Source organism: Pezoporus occidentalis, unplaced genomic scaffold, assembly GCF_034315485.1.
Source record: "Pezoporus occidentalis ecotype Australia unplaced genomic scaffold, CSIRO_AGI_Poc_V1 ctg4, whole genome shotgun sequence".
NCBI lineage: Eukaryota > Metazoa > Chordata > Aves > Psittaciformes > Psittacidae > Pezoporus > Pezoporus occidentalis.
In genome coordinates this window covers 19369527-19388593 of record NW_026915724.1, presented here as the reverse complement: position 1 = coordinate 19388593, position 19067 = coordinate 19369527, and the positions used below count along the sequence as shown (strand labels likewise).

The window sequence follows — 19067 nt, the reverse complement described above, 5'->3', positions numbered from 1 at the left end:
TCCAGCATATTTGAAAAATCATGGCAGTCAGGTGAAGTTCCCGAAGACTGGAAAAAGGGAAATATAACCCCATTTTCAAGAAGGGGAAAATGGGTGACCCAGAGAACTACAGACCAGTCACTCTCACCTCTGTGCTTGGCAAAATCTTGGGGTAGATTCTCCTGGAAGGTATGCTAAGGCACACAAAAAACAACAAGGTGCTTGGTGACAGCCAGCATGGCTTCGCTAAGGGGAAATCCTGCCTGACCAATTTGGTGGCCTTCTATGATGGGGCTACAGAACTGATGGACAGGGGCAGAGCAGCTGACATCATCTACCGGGGCTTGTACAATGCGATCAACACCGTCCCACGTGACACCCTTTTCTCTAAATTGGAGAAACATCAATTTGATGGATGGAGCACTCGGTGGATAAAGAACTGGCTGGATGGCCGCACACAAACAGTTGTGGTCAATGGTTCGTGTCCAGGTGGAGACCAGTAACGAGTGGTGTCCCTCAGGGATCGATGCTGGGACCAGTCTTGTTTAACGTTTTTGTCAGTGACATGGACAGTGGGATTGAGTGCGCCCTCAGCAAGTTTGCCAATGACACCAAGCTGTGTGGTTCGGCTGATACGCTGGAGGGAAGGAATGCCATCCAGAGGGACCTTGACACACTTGTGAGGTGGGCTGATGCCAACCTCGTGAAGTTTAACCATGCCAAGTGCAAGGTCCTACACCTGGGTCGGAGCAATCCCAGGCAAAGGCTGGGCAGAGAAGAGATTCAGAGCAGCCCTGAGGAGAAAGACTTGGGGGTGTTGGTTGATGAGAAAATGAACATGAGCCGGCTTCAGTGTGCACTCGCAGCCCAGAAAGCCAACTGTATCCTGGGCTGCATCAAAAGGAGCGTGACCAGCAGGTTGAAGGAGGTGATCCTGCCTCTCTACTCTACTCTCATGAGACTTCACTTGGAGTATTGTGCGCAGTTCTGGTGTCCTCAACATAAAAAGGACATGGAACTGTTGGAACAAGTCCAGAGGAGGGGCCACAAGGATGACCAGGGGGACTGGAGCACCTCCTGTATAAAGATAGGCTGAGAAAGTTGGGGCTGTTCAGCCTGGAGAAGGCTGCGTGGAGACCTCATAGCAGCCTTCCAGTCTCTGAGGGGGGGCAGTAGGGATGCCAGGGAGGGACTAATTGTTAGGGACTGTAGTGATAGGACAAGGGGTAACAGGTTAAAAATTAAACAGGGGAAGTTTAGATTGGATGTAAGGAGGAAATTCTTTATTCTAAGGGTGGTGAGGCACTGGAATGGGTTGCCCAAGGAAGCTGCGAATGCTCCATCCCTGACAGTGTTCAAGGCCAGGTTGAACAGAGCCTTGGGGGGCATGGTGTAGTGTGCAGTGTCCCTGCCCATGGCAGGGAGGTTGGAACTTGGCCTTAAAGGTCCTTTCCAACACTAACTAGTCTATATTTCTGTGTTCAAGAAGCATTGAAAAATTCCCTCCATTCCAAAATGTGAACACACACTCGTACACACTGGCCACTATTAATTGGTGCTGTGCTACAACATAAAAATCCCCATAGTATTTTACAGACCCTTGGTCAAAGCCTGAGCTGGTTCTAGAGTCAACTCAGTTTAACTGACACACAGATCAGTACAGCCCAATAACAAGAACATTTTGCCAACATTATAAATGCAGACTTTTTATTACTGAAGGCCAATTTCAGAATATTACATTTGCCAGTACATGAAAAAGTTGTCATGACCTTGATTCTTTAATCTATTACCATTGGGTTGGTATCCGTCCTTGTAAATGACATTTATTTTGCTTTCATTTACTCAGTTTACTGACTACCTCACATGGCAAAGAACCCGTGGATACTAATGAACAGAAGCACAGTCAGTTACAGAAGCACAGACAAACAGCTATCAATAGCCCCCAAGTAAACACATATTTTAGAGGAACATGATTTTTTTGTGTTGTTCACAGTTTTCCTCAATTAGAAGAATATTGCTTTAGAAAGCCTTTAAAGAGAAGGAATTGAGATTTGATAAGGACTAGGGTGTTACAGAAAAAAAAATTGTAAAGGTATAATGAAAGAGGATCATAGAAAGAAACAGAAACACTACCCACCTGGCAGAAAACTTTTATAGCTGTCAAATTAAATCTGCAGTACAACAAAAGAACAGAAAGTTAGAAGCTTAAATAACGCTATCATTATCATAATATCTGAAACAAATTATACCAGAGCCAGAAGATTCACACACTATGTTAGAGATTTGTATATCCTTTACAAAAATAGCCTAGAACTAAAGACAATTTGGTTTCAATTTGCAGCCTGCATTCAGATTAAGGTTTAGTCCAGCTTAAGTTTTACTGTATATCCTAGGGATCTGTGTTTCATTCAAATATTGTATCTCATTATAGATCTCAGGAACAACGTCATTTAGCTATTGGCTGCTAAACCCTTTTTTTTCAGACTGCAAAGTTGTTTCTATCTTTTTTTTTTAAATCAGTGAACTCCTAAAAACACTGGAATACTTCAGTATTTTTAATAGAAAATGCTACCATAAACTAAACTAACCAAGACATAAATGCTGAATTTTTATTATTATTTTTTTAAACACAAAAGTATATACAGAGTAGATAAGATACTATTTCCACACAGCACTGACAAGAAGTACATGTTCAAGAGATGGGTTACATTTTCTTCAATGTATTTCCCCATGCACTAATTTTACTGCTACTTTCCTGAGGAAGGAAAAAAAAACCAAAACCAAACAAACAACAGAGCCTGTCCTACTGTTCTAAGATTGCAGACTCATTTTGGACCATTTTGATGTATCTAACATTAGCAAAATCTACAACTGACTAGCTGGACTGCCAGAATTCACAGGCTGCCCTACTTGAATGTGTAAACCAGAGATAGATTTAAGTAGTACAGTGAGGTTTCATCTGGGACTACGAGCAGTTAGAGACAGAACTTTGTTTTCAAACTGATTATCTTTCTCTAGACTATTTACAAGACTGTAACTACTGATCTTTTCAAAGAGGTTTTGGTTAAAAAAAAATATCATATGTAAGAGGGGTCTCGGGGCAGTTTCATAGATAACTGAACAAGATAGAGGCTAAAATACGCTCACATTTGGTCTTGCTACTAAAAGGAAGGCTTAGGGATGGATATGCAGTCATGCATGCATGCTAACTATATATGTGTGTTAGGAAATGCACAAGCTATACTCTAAAAGGGAAAGCATAACTTTAATCAGTTAGAAATATTACACATTTACAAAAAACAGTAGTTATTTCTAAGTAGCAGTATTTCAAGTTGTCATTACCCTCTGCATTTGTGCTGTTACTTGCGGTTCCATCTTTAAGTCCACTCTGATTTGTTACTGTAACAAGTTAACAGTACTCATCTTACTAATGTTCCCAGGAGAGAAATGATTTTATTATAAAGAAAAATAAAATTTAGTTGTTCCACAGTTGCCTTGTAACAGATGTTTGTAATCATGTTTAATACATAGCAAGGAGGAAGTGTAAGCAAAGCCTTTTCTAAGAAAATGTAAATGTACTCGTTAATTTTTTTAACGTATTTTTGCCCATATAACAAAGGAAATTCATAAAAACATTTCTTTACGCTTAAAACCAGTTCTGCTGCTGAACACAAGAAAGACTCATTCTTTCAGAAGGCACCATACCAGAGCTTCAGAAAGTTTCATCTTCACCTTCTTGGCAATTACAGGCTTTCAGCCTTCTTTTTATAACTGTCTAGAATTCCTGTCAAGGTTGACAACAGATCTTCAGACATGAATTCCTTATGGTCTTTCTCAATTTTCACATTCTGTTCCTCAAGATATTTCTAGAAGAGTTATAGAAAGTTTATTAGATCATGGTCTCTATTGAACTGGTTCTGCTAAGCATTTTAAGCAGTCGTTGCACAGGTTAAGTGATTTCAGTTAAACACTTAACTGAAAGTTGCTAGAAGCAGATTAAACATGACAGGATGTTACTGCTGAAATTTAATGATCAGTTTTGATTATTTGTGCCAAAGGTTTTGTCAACAAATTTATTTAATTAGAATCCACAGACTCAGTGAAGCAGCTCTAAAATAACTGTTACTTTATTGGAAAGAGTAAATTCCAATTTCTGTGCATTTAGCTGCAGTTGCAGATGTTTCTGGAAAGAATTAATTAGGAATATCAAGTTTTAGCTTACCTCTGTAGATAGTACATGACTAGCAATGATTTCCAAAAGACGATGCAAGTTATCACCAGCTTTCCTTCTCTCTTCTGTTTTTGTTTGCAGAACAACTTGATACCTGAAAAGTAAAGACACTCAAAGTCACGTCAATAATTATTAAATTCCTGACATCTAAAACAATCACTTCAACTCTGATATATTGTCATCATTAGCCATAACTTTTTTCTTTAGTCTCAACTTGAACCGATATAGATTTATTTATTAATACCCAAGTTAGGAGAAAAAGTACCATATTGTGCTAACCAGTAAGAAACAAAGTGCCTTAGAGTCAGACTAGAGTCAGAACAGTTTTTCCAGACTGTAGGGCTGTAAAGATGTAGCTGTCACATAAGTTTAGAAACAAACTGATTTCTTTACTACAACCATATATATGGAAAAAAAATTACATGGGTATCAGGGGTTCTGATACAGCAGAGAAATATTCTAGCAAAACAGTAAATGTGGAGGAGAAAAATCTTTCAACTGTGAATTTGTGAAATTAATATACTGAAATGGATACCAGCTCAGCAAGGAATTTTATGCTAGGATTCAAGAAAATGTCTTTATTCTTAGAACACATAAATCCCAAAATAAACTATACAAACAACTAGAAGTTATGGGCCTTACTTTCGTTGCAGATCATGCAATTCATCTGTGGCTTCACTGAGACCTTCATTGACACCGCTCTCAAGTAATTGCTTATGCTTCTCTAACAATTCCAGTTCACTTGCACATTTTTGCTCTTCCTCTTCTGCCTCCTGTAAACATAAGAGAAAAAATAAATAAATTGCATAACTCAGGAATAATTAGGATTTATATTTCTATTACCCAATTACATTCTGATAATTGAATTCAGAATTCAAACAAGTAACTCCAAACTCAGAACTAAGAAAAGAACACAAGGACATCCCCCAAACCTAGTTTCAGGTATAAACGAAATTGATTATCCTCAGCCACCTAAGCAGATATTAGCAATGAAATAACCCTGTTTTGTGGTTATAGCTCACAAATTTGATTTAGAAGAGCAGTTATGTGAAACAATAGATTAGTTCAAAAAGCATTTTTCTCCTGGGCACCACAGCCTCACCAAAGCCATACTGATAGTTGGGAGCTACTGAAGCAGCCACTTAGGACAGGGTCCACTCCCTCACCAGGGGGGGGGGGAGCAAAATCAAGAAAGCAACAGTTTTATATTATTACAACACTTAGTGTGCTTTTAGTCAAATAACTTCTTCCTTACTTTTTAATGTGATTAAACATGTTTACTAAAACCTGTATTTATTATATATGAGCTGAATAGACAAGGCAGATTCTGTTAACTCTAAAATTTCCTTCAAGCACATGCTTTGAGAAATCCTGAGGTCAGGAGATGATTGCCACTAGTTTTATTACTGGACATAGTAGCTCATGACTTACAGAATCTGCCGAAGTATGATGCCAGATTCTCTTACAAGAAAGTGAAAACTGACTCACTTAAGGTAGCACAGAAATATTTCTGAAAAGAATTAGAGAATCCTGCAAGAGGAAAGCAACGAGGCAAGGCCAGAAGTCCAAACAAAAATGCAAACCTAAAACTTACGTATAAAGATTAAGGACATCAAGGATAGATTGTCATCAACTGATAAAAAGTTCTACCTTAAGCTTCTGACGATAAAGATCATCCAGCTTTTCAGCTTCTTCTTTTAGCATTTTCACACTGCTTTTCTTGTCTGCTACCATTACGTTCATCTAAAATGAAAACATGACTGAGAAAATGTAATTCAAAAAGAATTCCAGCATATAAACCCATGCCATCACAAGCAACACGTGGTAGCCAAGAAATATTTAAACCATCCTGAAACCACTATTGCTAAAAATCTTCCTCATGACAATGTGTCAGTGATGGTAAGCCACACAACAGAGTGGAACAGGCAACTTATTAAAACCAAATCTTTCCAATGTTTATGGTCAAATACATGTAAACTGCATAATCTTCAATGCAGGGAATATATATTATTTAAAGCAACAGGAGACCCTAAGTCTCACAGAAACTTTTAGGTTCCACCATAATTAAAGCAATCTTCTCACAGCACCCCCCTTCCATCCCCCCAAAAAATCCACCCCTACCCAACAACAACAAAACCAACCCAAACAAAAACCAGCCCACCACACCACACTTCACCCATGCAAAAGGCCAAATGAGAACAGCAGGTGACATTACAGTATCTTAGTCCTAATCTTCATTAACCAACAGACCTGTTCCAAAGTATCTTCCAAAGCCATTTTCTGCTGAGTAGCTTTCCTAATTTCTTCCTCAGTCTGGTTTATGATCTCCATAAGGGGACCCTGTAATACACATACAAGATCTGGTTAATGCAGCTTTTTAGTTTGAACTAAGATGTACCTCAGTATATCTCCTCCCTCTCCTTTTTTTATTTAGGCTGCTACACCCTTCAACAGCAATTTTCCTTCCTATATTATAACGCAATTATGGCAATGCATCACAAGCTTTTCCAATTAAGTTTCATTGAGAGGTTAAGAGAGACCTTTCCAGCATTTCCAAATAAATGTTTTTTTTTTTATGAGCGGTAACAGAAACATTTAGTGTTGGGTCTACTCACCTTGATCTGAGTTCTGTATTTGACTAGGCAACTTGGTCCTGCATCAGGATTAAACTGAATCTCAAAGTCATGGCCTTTGGAATTCTCAGCACTTACTGGAATTAATTTCAGCTTTCGAGCCAGTTTATGGTACTCTGCCAGTTGCATTTCGATCTATTCAGAGGAGAAAAGGTCAAAAATAATACAGAAAATATAAATGAAAAGCTTTGCAAAAATTATACATATAGAGCTTTAAACAGGTGTCTGAGTTGCTGTGTAGAAACATGATTCCATGTCATGCCACAGTATGCAAAAGCTGTACGTACTGACAGTCCAGCAGTTTGCACTGCTTGGATTAAGTGCTGTTTTATGATTGTTTCAGAATTTGCTCTTGAAGGTTTCCAGTGTATATGGGTAAGACTGAATGGTTTCACCTGTTTTTTTTCCCCTACTCATCTGCTGTTTTTTTTCCTGCCTCAGCTTTTTGAGGATTAGTTAACAAGGAAGGAAAACCATGCTTGAAAATAATACAAATAACTAAAACTGATCAGTCATCATGTTGATATGCTTTCCTTGTTAGTTTTGACAGTAAAGGCCACATATCCTAATAACACTTGAGCACACCTCTAGCCAAAGCTTATTAAATGCTCTATGTTCTGATTAATGAGTGCGATTTACATGAAAACACCAAAACCCAAATATTTTTTACAGTTATGTGCTTCATACTTGGTATCACTAAGTTAAATTCTTCATACTGTGCAAGTGTTTGATAAAAGTTAACCCTGCCAAATGCAAGTTCTTTAGTTCTCCATCTAGCAAAGCAGAAGCTTTTAAATCCCACCACTTACAGGCCCACATCTTTTCATCTGAGGGAACTGAATTTGTCCCTTAAAATCTACTAGACCTTCCATAGAAGGGATCAATCTAGTCCTAAATGCATGTGGATACTGATTTAAAGCTCTAATTTTGCATTATTTCCTTGGCATGATATTTTAATATTAGCCTGAAACTGCTAATGTTATAAAAGTTCTTGATGCCTTAACAGTGAGACCTGACAGTGGTGCATATTCTAGCATCGTTACGATGCAGGCAAAAAAAAAAAAAAGGAAAGAATACAGTTCCATTATGCTCAAAACAGAAACGGGGGGAACACAAAAAAACAAACACCTCGTGTTTTTTCAGCAAGATTGTAAAGAGAAGCCATTCTTGTCACTTTAGGCTATTAAGACACATCTATGCTGCTGTTAAGATTACTTAGGAAAGACGTTAGCAATAGTCCAAGTCCTAGGTTTAAGCTTGTATGATGAAAACTGATAACCACCTCTCAGTGTAATAGGGTTTTCACATACCGCCTCTTTACTCCTAGCGTATTTCAGCTCTTCATTCCACAGCTGATGTTCTTCTGCCTCTACTTCCTTAGTCAGCTTGTTAATGGTTTGCTGCAACTCATTTCTCTCATGATTTATTCTCTCAATGTCCGCAACTGAGTACTTTTGGTTATCAAAGATGTGCTGGAGCCGGGCATTCTCCTGCTTCATTGCTTCTAATTCCATTTCTAAGTTTACAAAACATTTGTTAAATGTATGTAAAATACCAGCCTATATAGTTAAACTTCATCTCTCTGTATTTTTATTAGTAAATAACCGTATGTCATTAGTCCAGTGTACAAGCAGCTATCAGCCAAAAACCAGTCTCTACTAGCAATCCATTTTGCAAAGTTATTTGTGCCATTTTCACACACTAAGTATCTCTCTGTTGTGACACTGAGATTTACAATTATTTTAAACCTATTTCTAGCGTCACTATTGCATTTGTGACCAAAACCTTCTTACCTGCTGTCTCAACTTCCTCATTCACACCTTCCTTTTTTTGATCAAGGATGGCTATATGAGATTCCAGATTAGCTAAGTAAGCCTGGTATTTCTGGACATCTGATTGAAGAGATGCTTTCACATTTCGTAGTGATACTCTACGATCCTAGTAAACGGATTGAAAGAACAGCCATTATTACTTTAATCTAAAATAATGATCTTACTTTCCAGACAAGACAATAAGTTAATTGGTCAACTTCAATAGTATAAACATAAAATTAAAGAACTTTAATAAATTTTACCTGTGACAGCAGAGTTAAGTTAAGCATCTTTAAACAATAAAAATGTTTGAAAATATGGTTTGTACCTTAGTTCCTATGTTTAGTCTTTGATTTGCATCAGGCATTGCATTAATAAATTTCTTACTACAGGTAATTCACAGCTTAAGTATAATAATACACAAAGGGCAGAAATCTACAGGAAGCTGGGAACACAAGCAGCACTTTTTGCACAGTAGCCAGGAGTCTCAATTAGCCAGCTGCACAGCCACTACAGCATTTTTGAACTCCTGATGTATTAAAAAGCAGAATCCAACTTTTCAAACAAGAAATTTTCCCTAAAATATATTGTTATTGTTGAGTCAATGGAATTGTTAAAGATCACTCAGTTCCAACCCCTGCCATGAGCAGGAACACCTTCCACTAGAACAAGGTGCTCAAAGCCCTGTCCAACCTCACCCTGAACACTGCCAGGGACGGGGCAGCCATGGCTTCTCTGGGTACCTGTTCCGGTGCCTCTCCAAACCCATAGTGAAGAGTTTCTTGCTAATATCTCATCTAAATCTACCCTCTTTCAGTCTGAGGCCACTACCTTTTGTTGTATTACTACTTGTTCTTATAAAAAGTTCTTCTGACCCCTAAGGAGTTCTCATACCAACATGTTTTGAAGAAATAATGTTGAAGTTCAGGAAAAAAAAAAAAAAGGTGGTTCAACTATTTTATTAACATTTCAATCAATGTAAGATTTTGTTAACTGAAAATACCTGCATAATATCAGTGACTGAAAATTCCACAGTAAATACCTTGTACTACAATGGTATAGAGTCTGTAATAACCTAGCCTAATTAAAATCTCTTAGAGCACTGATAATAATTTTCCATTTTTTTAATATATCATCAGCATTTTTGCTTAACAACAATCAACAGTGGTCAATAACAGAAAATGCAACTCCACCATATAAACAAGTATAGACACATTTTACTAACCGGCTCATTTTCCTTCTCTTTTTCTAGTCTTGCAATCTCTTCATGAAGCCTTTTGTTGTCAGCTGCTAAACTTTCTATCTGGAATTCATCTATATTAAATAGATCCTCTGGGGAGGTGGAAAAGAAGATGGAAGTTACAAGTTAATGTCACTGAAAATCATCACCTAATCTGATTATCTGTGCTTTAGCTTCAGCTCAGTAAATACCTATTATCTGGACAATTATTTTAAGGAAACAAAACCACCAACAAACGAACCCAACCGAAGCAACTAACAAAGCCATCAGAAAAACCACAGACTTCCATTACAAAGCAAATAGGCAAAAACCCCCAAACAAACAAGATACAAAGTGAGGACTGAAAAACTTATTTCTTAAGAGGTCAAAATCGCTCATGTGAGATCAGTTTCCAAACTGTCATATAGCCCACAGTACAAGATAGTGTTTGTTAGGTAAGTTCCATCTATTCCAGGTTTAGAAGGTAGGCTGATTTGTATACTCCTTTCTCATTCACATACTTCCCTGCCTCTTGAGATATCTTTTTCCCTTACTTCCTTCAGTGTTTGCTAAACAATGCCATGTCTACTTTTTCCTACTAATATCTAGCAACAATCTGGTAGCTTGTAATCTCTCCAACTGATGACTACAGCGTGCAATAGAAGTGTCCTTAGTCTGGCTTTTCATAGTAGGCCACAAAGCAAGAACTACTTTTTCTCCTTGTTCTCATGTTCTGTTTTCATTTCTGTAGGTGATGAAATGAATAAGTAAAAAAAAAAATTAATACTTTTCCATCTCCCTGAGGATAAGCATGGCTGCATGGTGAATCATACACGGGAACCTTAACAACAGAGTTTGGAAGACTTACAAGCTGTTTTCAGAGCTTTTAGAAGCTGAACTTCCTTACTCATCAAATGTGCACCCTCTGGTAATATTTTTCTTTTTTAACTGTTAATTTTGTCAGACAGACAAGAACATCTACATAAATGGTATTTGTATCTGAAGAACTCTATACTGCTTTGTGCATGTCACAAAGCCATGAAAACAACAGGATTGTACAGATATAGCTGATAGTAGAGCATGACCCATCTGTCCAAAATAGTAAAAATGCATTAAAAAAAAACTGAGTCAGAGTACTTTGGAATTTTGGCTTCCCCTACTTCAGATTACTTTCACTTGCAGCAGTTTTGCTCACTTTACAAGGAGGAAAGAAACCAGTAACACAAACACTTCATTAAAACATGAAAACTTACTTAATTTTGACTGCACTTCTGCATCCAATTCTTCAAAAGTATCTCCCCCCTTCATGAATTGCTCGTAGCACTTCACACAATAATCCATGAAAACCTGAAAACAGTTTAAAAAGTTTTCATTTCAACAATTCAGAGGGCTGTAAAATATCTATGTAGTCTAAATCTACTCAACCAATGGGACTGAACTGCCATCAAAAATACCTTTCACTGGTTTGACCGCAGTTCCATTAAGAAAAACAAAAAAACAAAAAAAAAACAAAAAACCGCCCAAAACCTCAACATTTTTCCCTCCCTTAAAACATAGAATGTCAACAGATTATATCCTGGCAGGAGGCAACATCTAGAATTCACATTAAGAAAGGTCTGGAAATACTCGATACATTTTTCTGCAGTACCTAACAATAACAGTAGATACAACATTTAAGAATTTATTATCTTGAAGCATATGATGCTTTCATGCTAGTTTATGAAAATGGTAGGTCTGTTTAACAAACCTAAATATGACCACTATACTTGAGATATGCAGATGTCAAGAGTACCGATCTAGAATTAAAGAAAGGTTATGCAAGAATTTACTTGAGACTTTAAATTACAGATCTTTCAGAAGCAATTACAACAGTATTGTAAATTTTGTTTCAACATATGTGCATATGTATCAGGGTATAAGCACACATTTAGTTTTAAATCATTTTTACTTGTCAACTTTTAGATTTGTAACCTTAGTCCAAAATTACAATTTGATTTTTTGGCACATCATATAATCCCTTCCAAACATCTGTTGTGGGCTGACCCAGAGTTAAATCTGAGTAGTACTAATAATCTATGATAAATCTGACAGAAAGCAAGCTGATAGATAAAATTTTAAGTGCCTGAATTACATTGCCACCTTATTCTGTGGCTTGAAAATTAAATATTACAACCGATTTTTAAATGGTGAACTGAGTAGGTATCTGCAAGAACCACCAAATTTATGATGAAGTCACTGTCTTTACACTGTTAAACTACTTGATCAGGCTTTTTATATGATGATAGTATACTTCCTAGAGAACTCTGTGAATATAAATCAGAACAGAATGTATAAATTCAGATAAAATTGTTGTCTCATATTTGTGTTGTTACAGCATATGGAAAAATTCAGTTGAACAGCTCTGATAACCATGGTACCTTACTATGTACAATTCCATCATCTGTCTCTCCTCCCCTGTTCTGTCCGTCATCAAATGATGGCGCATTTTCCCTCACAGCAGCATACAGCTGAAAGGCACAGGTGCATACAAAGAGCAAGTGTAAAGATTTCCATTATTTTTCATATTAGTTTCATGTTCATGATAAGAAGCAGAGTAACACTGGATTAGGATTTCAGCAAGTGGGTGTAAAGATGCTGCTTCAGAATGTGACCAATCACATCAGGGTATAAACCTGTGTTTAGTTGACTTAAAAGGCGAAGAGACATTAACTCCAAATTCAACACTGACAAATTGCCTTACTAAGCCAAATGTATCTTTTCAGCATAAAAGATGGTATTTTTACGTGTGACCAATTCAGCAGTGAACTTGTCACAGATTCCAAATTTTGCTCAGACCTGAGCTGGCAGCAGCAGAGTTAACACTTTAGAAAACAAAAAACCTGCTCCCAAATAAACCTACCCCATTCTGTAAAATGATCGCAGAACACTTGAATAATTGCTATTGAAAATTTCATCTTTAGATTGCAAATGTAGGAGAAGATGGCAGATCTCACAAGATGATAAGCACTGAAGATTCATGAATACACCCATTACCTTCTCACATTTTTATATGTAAGTTATCATCTCCCTCCACCTCTCTCATACACAAATTTATCCATTGCACACAGTTAAAAAACACTGTAACTTAACATTAAAAACTCAATACTAAAAGTAAGGCTAAGGACTAGCTCCCAGACAGCAGGTAAGAACATCTACTTTTTTTCCTTTATATAAATATCAAAGAAATACTTAGAAAGCATTTAAGAGATCTGTATTGAAACAAACATTCCAGCCCCAAATGTGGAAACATTTGGCTTAAAAAGGACAAATGTTACCTTGACACAATCAATTAACCACACCAAAGCTGCCACAATCTGAGGCCAAGTGTGTGGTGCTCCCACTGTGTACATGGAGCTTTTTGACAAAGCAAAGGGGTACCTACAAGGCCAAAGAAAATACATTTTTTATAGCTGTGGCAAACAGTGATAAACAAGTAGACATGAAAACAACAACTTACATGTAGATCAATGCACAGATGAAGAACAAACTCAACTGTACTTTATACTGTACATCAAAGGAGGTAAGCCAAGTTCTTACAACACTATTTTATTCAATTACCATGGGTTTATTTTGTAATTCAAAGAATATTTCAAGTTGGAAGTGACCCATAAGAATTGAGTCCAACTCCCTGCTCCTTGCAGGACTACTAAAACTAAACCATATGACTAAGCATTTTCCAGATGCTCCTTGAACTCTGACAGTGTTGGTGTTGTGACCACTTTCCTGGGGAGCCTGTTCCAGTAAGCGACAGTCCCCTTGGTGAAAAGTCTATTTCTAATTTCCCATCTGAACCTCCCCTGACACAGCTTCATTCCTTTTCCTTGTGTATCACTGCTGGTCACCAGAGGGGAGATCAGCACCTCACCCTCTGCTGCCCTTCTTGGGGAAGCTGTAGACTGCAATGGTCATCCCTCAGCCTTCTCTTCTCCAGGCTAAACAGGCTAAGTGACCTCAGCTGCTCCTCATAAGTCTTGCCCTCAAGGTCTTTCACCATCTTGGCCACCCTCCTCTGGACGCACTTTAATAGTTTGATGCCTTTCTTATATTGAGGTACCCAAAACTGCACACAATATTAAAGGCAGGGCAGTGTGGGACAATCACCTCCCTCTACTGGCTCACTATCGAGGAAATGATTGAAAAAAATGGACTTTTGCATATTTAAAGATTAGGAACAATTAAGGCCTCATACAAAAGCAATGTAAACTATTCCTTCACACAGTCCTTAGTCCCTTCATACACTCCTTAGCCTCTCTTACAGAGGAGGGCTGGACACTGCAGTACTAAGGAAGAAGGAGTGGGTAACCTGTAAGCATGAGGTGATTCATGATGCGACAAAGACCTCAAAGGACAGGCAAACATGAGGGAGGAAGTAATAGTCAATAGATGATGTTTAGACTTCCAAAATAGGTGTGCAAGCCTGGAAGATTTATTAACATATGAAAACAAATTGAGACACAGGAGTCCTGTTGTTAGAGGGCAAGATTCTTGCTTCTGGGGTCTAAGGCACTTTGAAAACAAAACAGCTGTTTATCAGCTTAATGTCATGCAATTACAGAAATAAATTTTAGAACAGTTGCATATCAAAGTATTAACATGCTAAAAACATGCAACATGCTAATTACAGAGATGATCTCAATCTTCTGTTTGTTAAGGAGCACAGAAGTGCAGACTTCATTCTGTCTTTAGACTGACTGCTGCCCAAAATTGTTTTAAGAACATAGAACAGGAAGCTACTGATAAACTGATAATTATAAATAAGTGCTCACAAGCCATTCTGGCTAAAAATCTTTAAAAATTAATTACTTAAGTCTGTTTTCTAGCTTTCAAAAGAAAACTTAAAGTGAGGTCTCAAAACAAGCCTTTTTATGGAGGATTATACTCTTGGCGCAGCAGAGTGAAGCCTCTTGAGAACAACCTCCTTTTCAACATCTCGGCTAGGTCAGCAGTTTCAAATGTTATAGGTTAAACCCAGATTTTATTAAAATACCAATAAGTGAACAGAACAGATTTATACCTATATCTAAGGAGTCCTGGTGCTTTGACACCATCATGGGCTTGAATTTACACTAGCAAATTACACTTCACTTGTTTTAATAAGACCTAAAAATTCACCATGATCAACAAACAGAGGATTTTCTTTCTTGGAAAGTGTTGGTGCATTACTGATTCCAAACACTTATTGAATGAGATTACAACATCCAGCTACTTAGTGTTTTTTTTTTACCTCAGTGGTCATTTTTATTATTTCTACTCTCCGCTTCAAAAGCGTACAGAGAAATTACAGGAAAAGTTATTTTTAACTAATCAAACATTCTGAAACTGGTAGTGTTTTTTTTTTTTTTAGTTCTTTGATTTTAACAGAATGAACCAGAACAGTCTGTTAAAAAGCTTTTCATAGCATCATAGACTGGTTTGGGTTGGAAAGGACCTTGAGGCTCATCTAGTTCCAACCCCCTTGCAATGGGCAAGAACACTTGCCACTAGAGCAGGTTGCTCAAAGCCCCATACAACCTGGCCTTGAACCCTTCAAGAGAGTAGAAGATTTGTGTCTGTCTTTCAAAGTTTAAAAGAAATAAAGACAAATAATTAGATTTTACATTTCAAAGCAAGCTTCCAGCAACCTGAAGTTCTGCATGTTCAAATACAAAGCGTAAAGTGAGAATCAGAGAATCAGTTACTCCAGAGAGTAAATTTGGAGCTAAACAAAAATTAAACAAAGTAATCACAACATTGTAGTTTCAGAAGAATAATGAAGCCTATGCATTCTCCCCAGCTATCATGCAGAATTCTTAGCTTTTAATTTTCTAGCTGTGTCATATCTATTTAGCATAACAGACTAATAATAATAATCTTACCCAAGCTCTTTAAAAACTTTGGGAACCTCCTCTTCAAATTTGGAGTCAGGCAATTCATAAGAAGGGCAAAGAAATCCATAGATAAAAGTGAAGATTTTTAAAAAGTCCTTAACTGATGGAGACTGTAACGATTTCATGGAAACATTATGGGCATAACCATTTTCAGCAAGAAACTGAAAGAAACATGGCATATTAGTCACTAAAAATCTAAAGTTGAAACCATGAAAAAAATATTCTGATTAGCATCTTTTATGCCTAACAACATACATTTAGAATAAGTTTAAAAGTACCTCACAAAGCTGCTTGATACATTGTTGGATGAATGCCTTGTCATGAAGTGGCCTGGGATCCTTGATCTTTTCTGTACCAAACACACCATACTGACTGTTGCGTGAGCCTCCAACCCCACTAGTTCTAAGAACAAAAAATAGATACAGTTCTTGTGACAATACAAATAAAGGACTCCGTAAGTATTTAAGTCACTCCAATTGCTATTTTTATGTTTCTTTTGCATCTGTTATATAAAGGGATGCCTGAAAGTTTCTCCCTGTGATGACTGGAAAAACAACAGGAACCTGGAATCAATGCTGCACACATTCAACAGAGGTATTACTGCATCCTAGGTGAATATTTTCTTCAGTTTATTGAACAAAATATAAAGACTAAAGCATTTAAGGAATATTTAAAAGGAGTAGTTCCCTGCAACAGCAGTGTCCTACGAAAGAATATCCTTGCAAGAGACCAGAACACAGAAAACCATAAACTAAGCTGAGAGATTATAGACTTTGGAAGGTTTGCATCTCAGAAACTAGGAGAACCTAAAGCAGAGTGTACTGAAGACACTGTTCTTCCTTAAACAGGCAAGTGTATGGATGATCTCTTAAGGTCTCCAATGCTTATCATTCCCAAGAGGAAGAACAGCTCTCAGAGCAATTCCTACTCCACATCATTGTTTAGTGATCAAAGAATGGAGGATGGCAGACCTGAAGAGTTGCTTGCCTAAGGTCCATCACTCGCTGTAATGAAAAGCAATCAAGAGAGAAAGAATACAAAATGGTGTGGGAGTGTTATTGTTTTAATTTACACTACAGAGATCTAAAGCTCCTAATACCTCTTGCCAAAAAAGCTGACTTTCCTTTCCGAAGTCCCAGGTGTAGGTTTGCTCATGCTCAGCTTCCCAAACATACCTCTGTCCTTCCTGAGGGATAGGGAGAAGGAGTCAAGTGAATATTTCTACCATTTCACCTTTTGCTCATGTAAGAAAACTATAAACACATGTATATAAGCCTAAGCATCTTCAGCATATCAGCATCTCAGAAAAGCCAACTGATCGTAATGCATTATTTGTCAATAAATCATGACTTCTTCTGCAAGATATGCAAGTATACATTTCATACACATGCCCTCCCCCCCAGCCACCTCTAAAGAAATATACATAGAAAAGTGTTACAATTTGAGATGTATCATGGGTATACAAATAGATTAAAGATTTTTTTTTTTTGCAGAACTGGATCACTTGTGCAAATGTCCTTAGCTGCAGAAAGTTCTCTTTTTGCTGTTTGTTTTTTTTCAGCTGCTACTTCGACACCGAAACACACTACAGTAAATCTCTTTAGACTTAGTTTTATATCCCTATTCTTAGCAAGATAAGCAACACTTACATCTGAGGTGTTTGAAGACCCATCTTGTTGCTGTCCTGCACTCGCAGTGCCATCATAGACTGCCGACCAGCACTGCCAGCAATACTTGAGCTTCGTCTCATTGTGACTAAACTGTAAATCAAAACCTATCAGTAATAGAAAATGCAGGATCCAAGAATATTTACTTTTTTAATCATCACAATGACTTTAGAAAGGAGCAAAACAAACAAATAGAACTGTACTTTGGACCAGCTAGTGTTAACAGTTTAAAAAAATATTAGGTTCTCCTAAAAAAAATATAAATTAACACACACACAAAAAGCATGTATCTCTCTCCAGAACTGTATAGCAGCAGCCACAGCCTTTCAAATTAGTTATTTTATTGATAAAAGTGCCAGTGCTGGTTGAAAACCTACTGTTTTTGCCTTTACTCATCTGTAGTAACTTCTAGCCTACAAAGGTCCAAAAGCAAAACGGCTTAAGAAGTTTTTCAGTCTAATCAGCTGGGAGGAAAGCCATGTTAAAATGACGACTGTTCCTAACATTTCATTTATTCCTTAGACCCTAATTCTGAGCCTGCTTACTGATTTTGCAAAATGATCTCACGATATCATAGCACAATGACTAGAAAGCCTATTCTAAAATAACATTACAGAATCATAGAATGGGTTGGGCTGGAAAGGACCTTAATATCATCCCGTTCCAACCCCCCTGCCATGAACAGGGACACCTCCCACTAGACCAGGTTGCTCAAGGCTCTGTCCAACCTGGCCTTGAACACTGCCAGGGATAGAGCATTATGGCTATCTTCAGACTACCCACACAAAATAGAAATCAAACTGGAAGCCTTGAACTGTCCCCAGAGTGGCATTAAGTGGAATTTTGAGGTAGAGTTAATTTTGAAAAAAATGCCAACTTTTGCCCTCTACAGAGTATCTAGTTTGGTATGGGCTCAGGTGATTGAATTATAAGTAATCAAAAAAAAAGCCTTCATTACAAACATTACCAGAACACATTATCAATATAAATTGTGTTTACACAATCACATTTCTAGTTCCACTTCTAGTTCTCAATCCATGACAGTTTAGCTTAGGCCCATTTCACACAGTGGCTTACCCACGACCTCATAAAAGAATCTACGTTCTCCCATTCCTTTACCAGGGACGCAAAGCAGACAGTAAATTGTCTTCACAAACATACCAAATGGCTGGTTTAAGAGCAGCTTGCTAGTCCACACGTCAGCAGAAAATAAGGAAGGAGCACGGCAGAACTGGACCCAACGGCTTCCACTTGCATTAACAGCGCGTTTAATCCGGATCAAAGGCTAACAGAGAAGCTAGCGGCGTTTACACGCCAACACCCCGACACTCGCCGCAGCCGGGACCAGACTCCCTAAAGCCCCGGCTTTCTCCCAGTGCGCGGCGCGGCCCTATTCTCCTCGGTGAGGAAGGCCTGCACCACAGAGAATCCCGTCACAGCAACCCGACCGTTACGGCGAGCGGCGCCTAAGGCATCCCCTCGATTTCAAATGCACCCGCCGACGACGTCACTTAGCGCGCCGCAACGCCTATGTCATAGAGGAGCGACGAAGAAGGGTAACGGGTGAAGAGACATGGAGAGTGGTGTGTCACTTCCGTTTGACTGGCCTCTCACACGCACA

At 37.9% G+C, this 19067-nt stretch overlaps 1 protein-coding gene across 2 annotated transcripts; it reads right to left on the bottom strand.

Moving 5' to 3' along the window:
• Positions 1–3473: 3473 nt before the first annotated feature.
• On the bottom strand, positions 3474–19011 carry NDC80 (NDC80 kinetochore complex component). 2 transcript variants are annotated; one of them, XM_062632887.1, is made up of 17 exons: positions 18895–19011; positions 17429–17539; positions 16879–16965; positions 16058–16181; positions 15768–15940; positions 13188–13290; positions 12291–12380; positions 11127–11220; positions 9880–9986; positions 8637–8781; positions 8154–8359; positions 6826–6978; positions 6461–6550; positions 5861–5953; positions 4853–4983; positions 4202–4304; positions 3474–3845 (listed from the first exon to the last, which is right to left on the bottom strand). In XM_062632887.1, the coding sequence occupies exons 2-17, from the start codon at positions 17527–17529 to the stop codon at positions 3723–3725; spliced, it is 1923 nt and encodes a 640-aa protein (XP_062488871.1). In that variant the 5' UTR covers positions 17530–17539; positions 18895–19011; the 3' UTR covers positions 3474–3722. The 2 variants fall into 2 exon arrangements, with proteins under 2 accessions (XP_062488871.1, XP_062488870.1); XM_062632886.1 differs by lacking the exon at positions 18895–19011 and adding an exon at positions 18608–18831.
• Positions 19012–19067: the final 56 nt, after the last annotated feature.

Coding starts and splice junctions, on each gene's coding strand:
- NDC80 (XM_062632887.1), bottom strand. CDS start 17,529: ATGAGACGAAGCTCAAGTATTGCTGGCAGTGCTGGTCGGCAGTCTATG. Junction 16,966..17,428: donor GGTCTTCAAACACCTCAGAT/GTAAGTGTTGCT, acceptor CCTATCCCTCAG/GAAGGACAGAGGTATGTTTG. Junction 8,360..8,636: donor TGAGGAAGTTGAGACAGCAG/GTAAGAAGGTTT, acceptor TTGTAAACTTAG/AAATGGAATTAGAAGCAATG.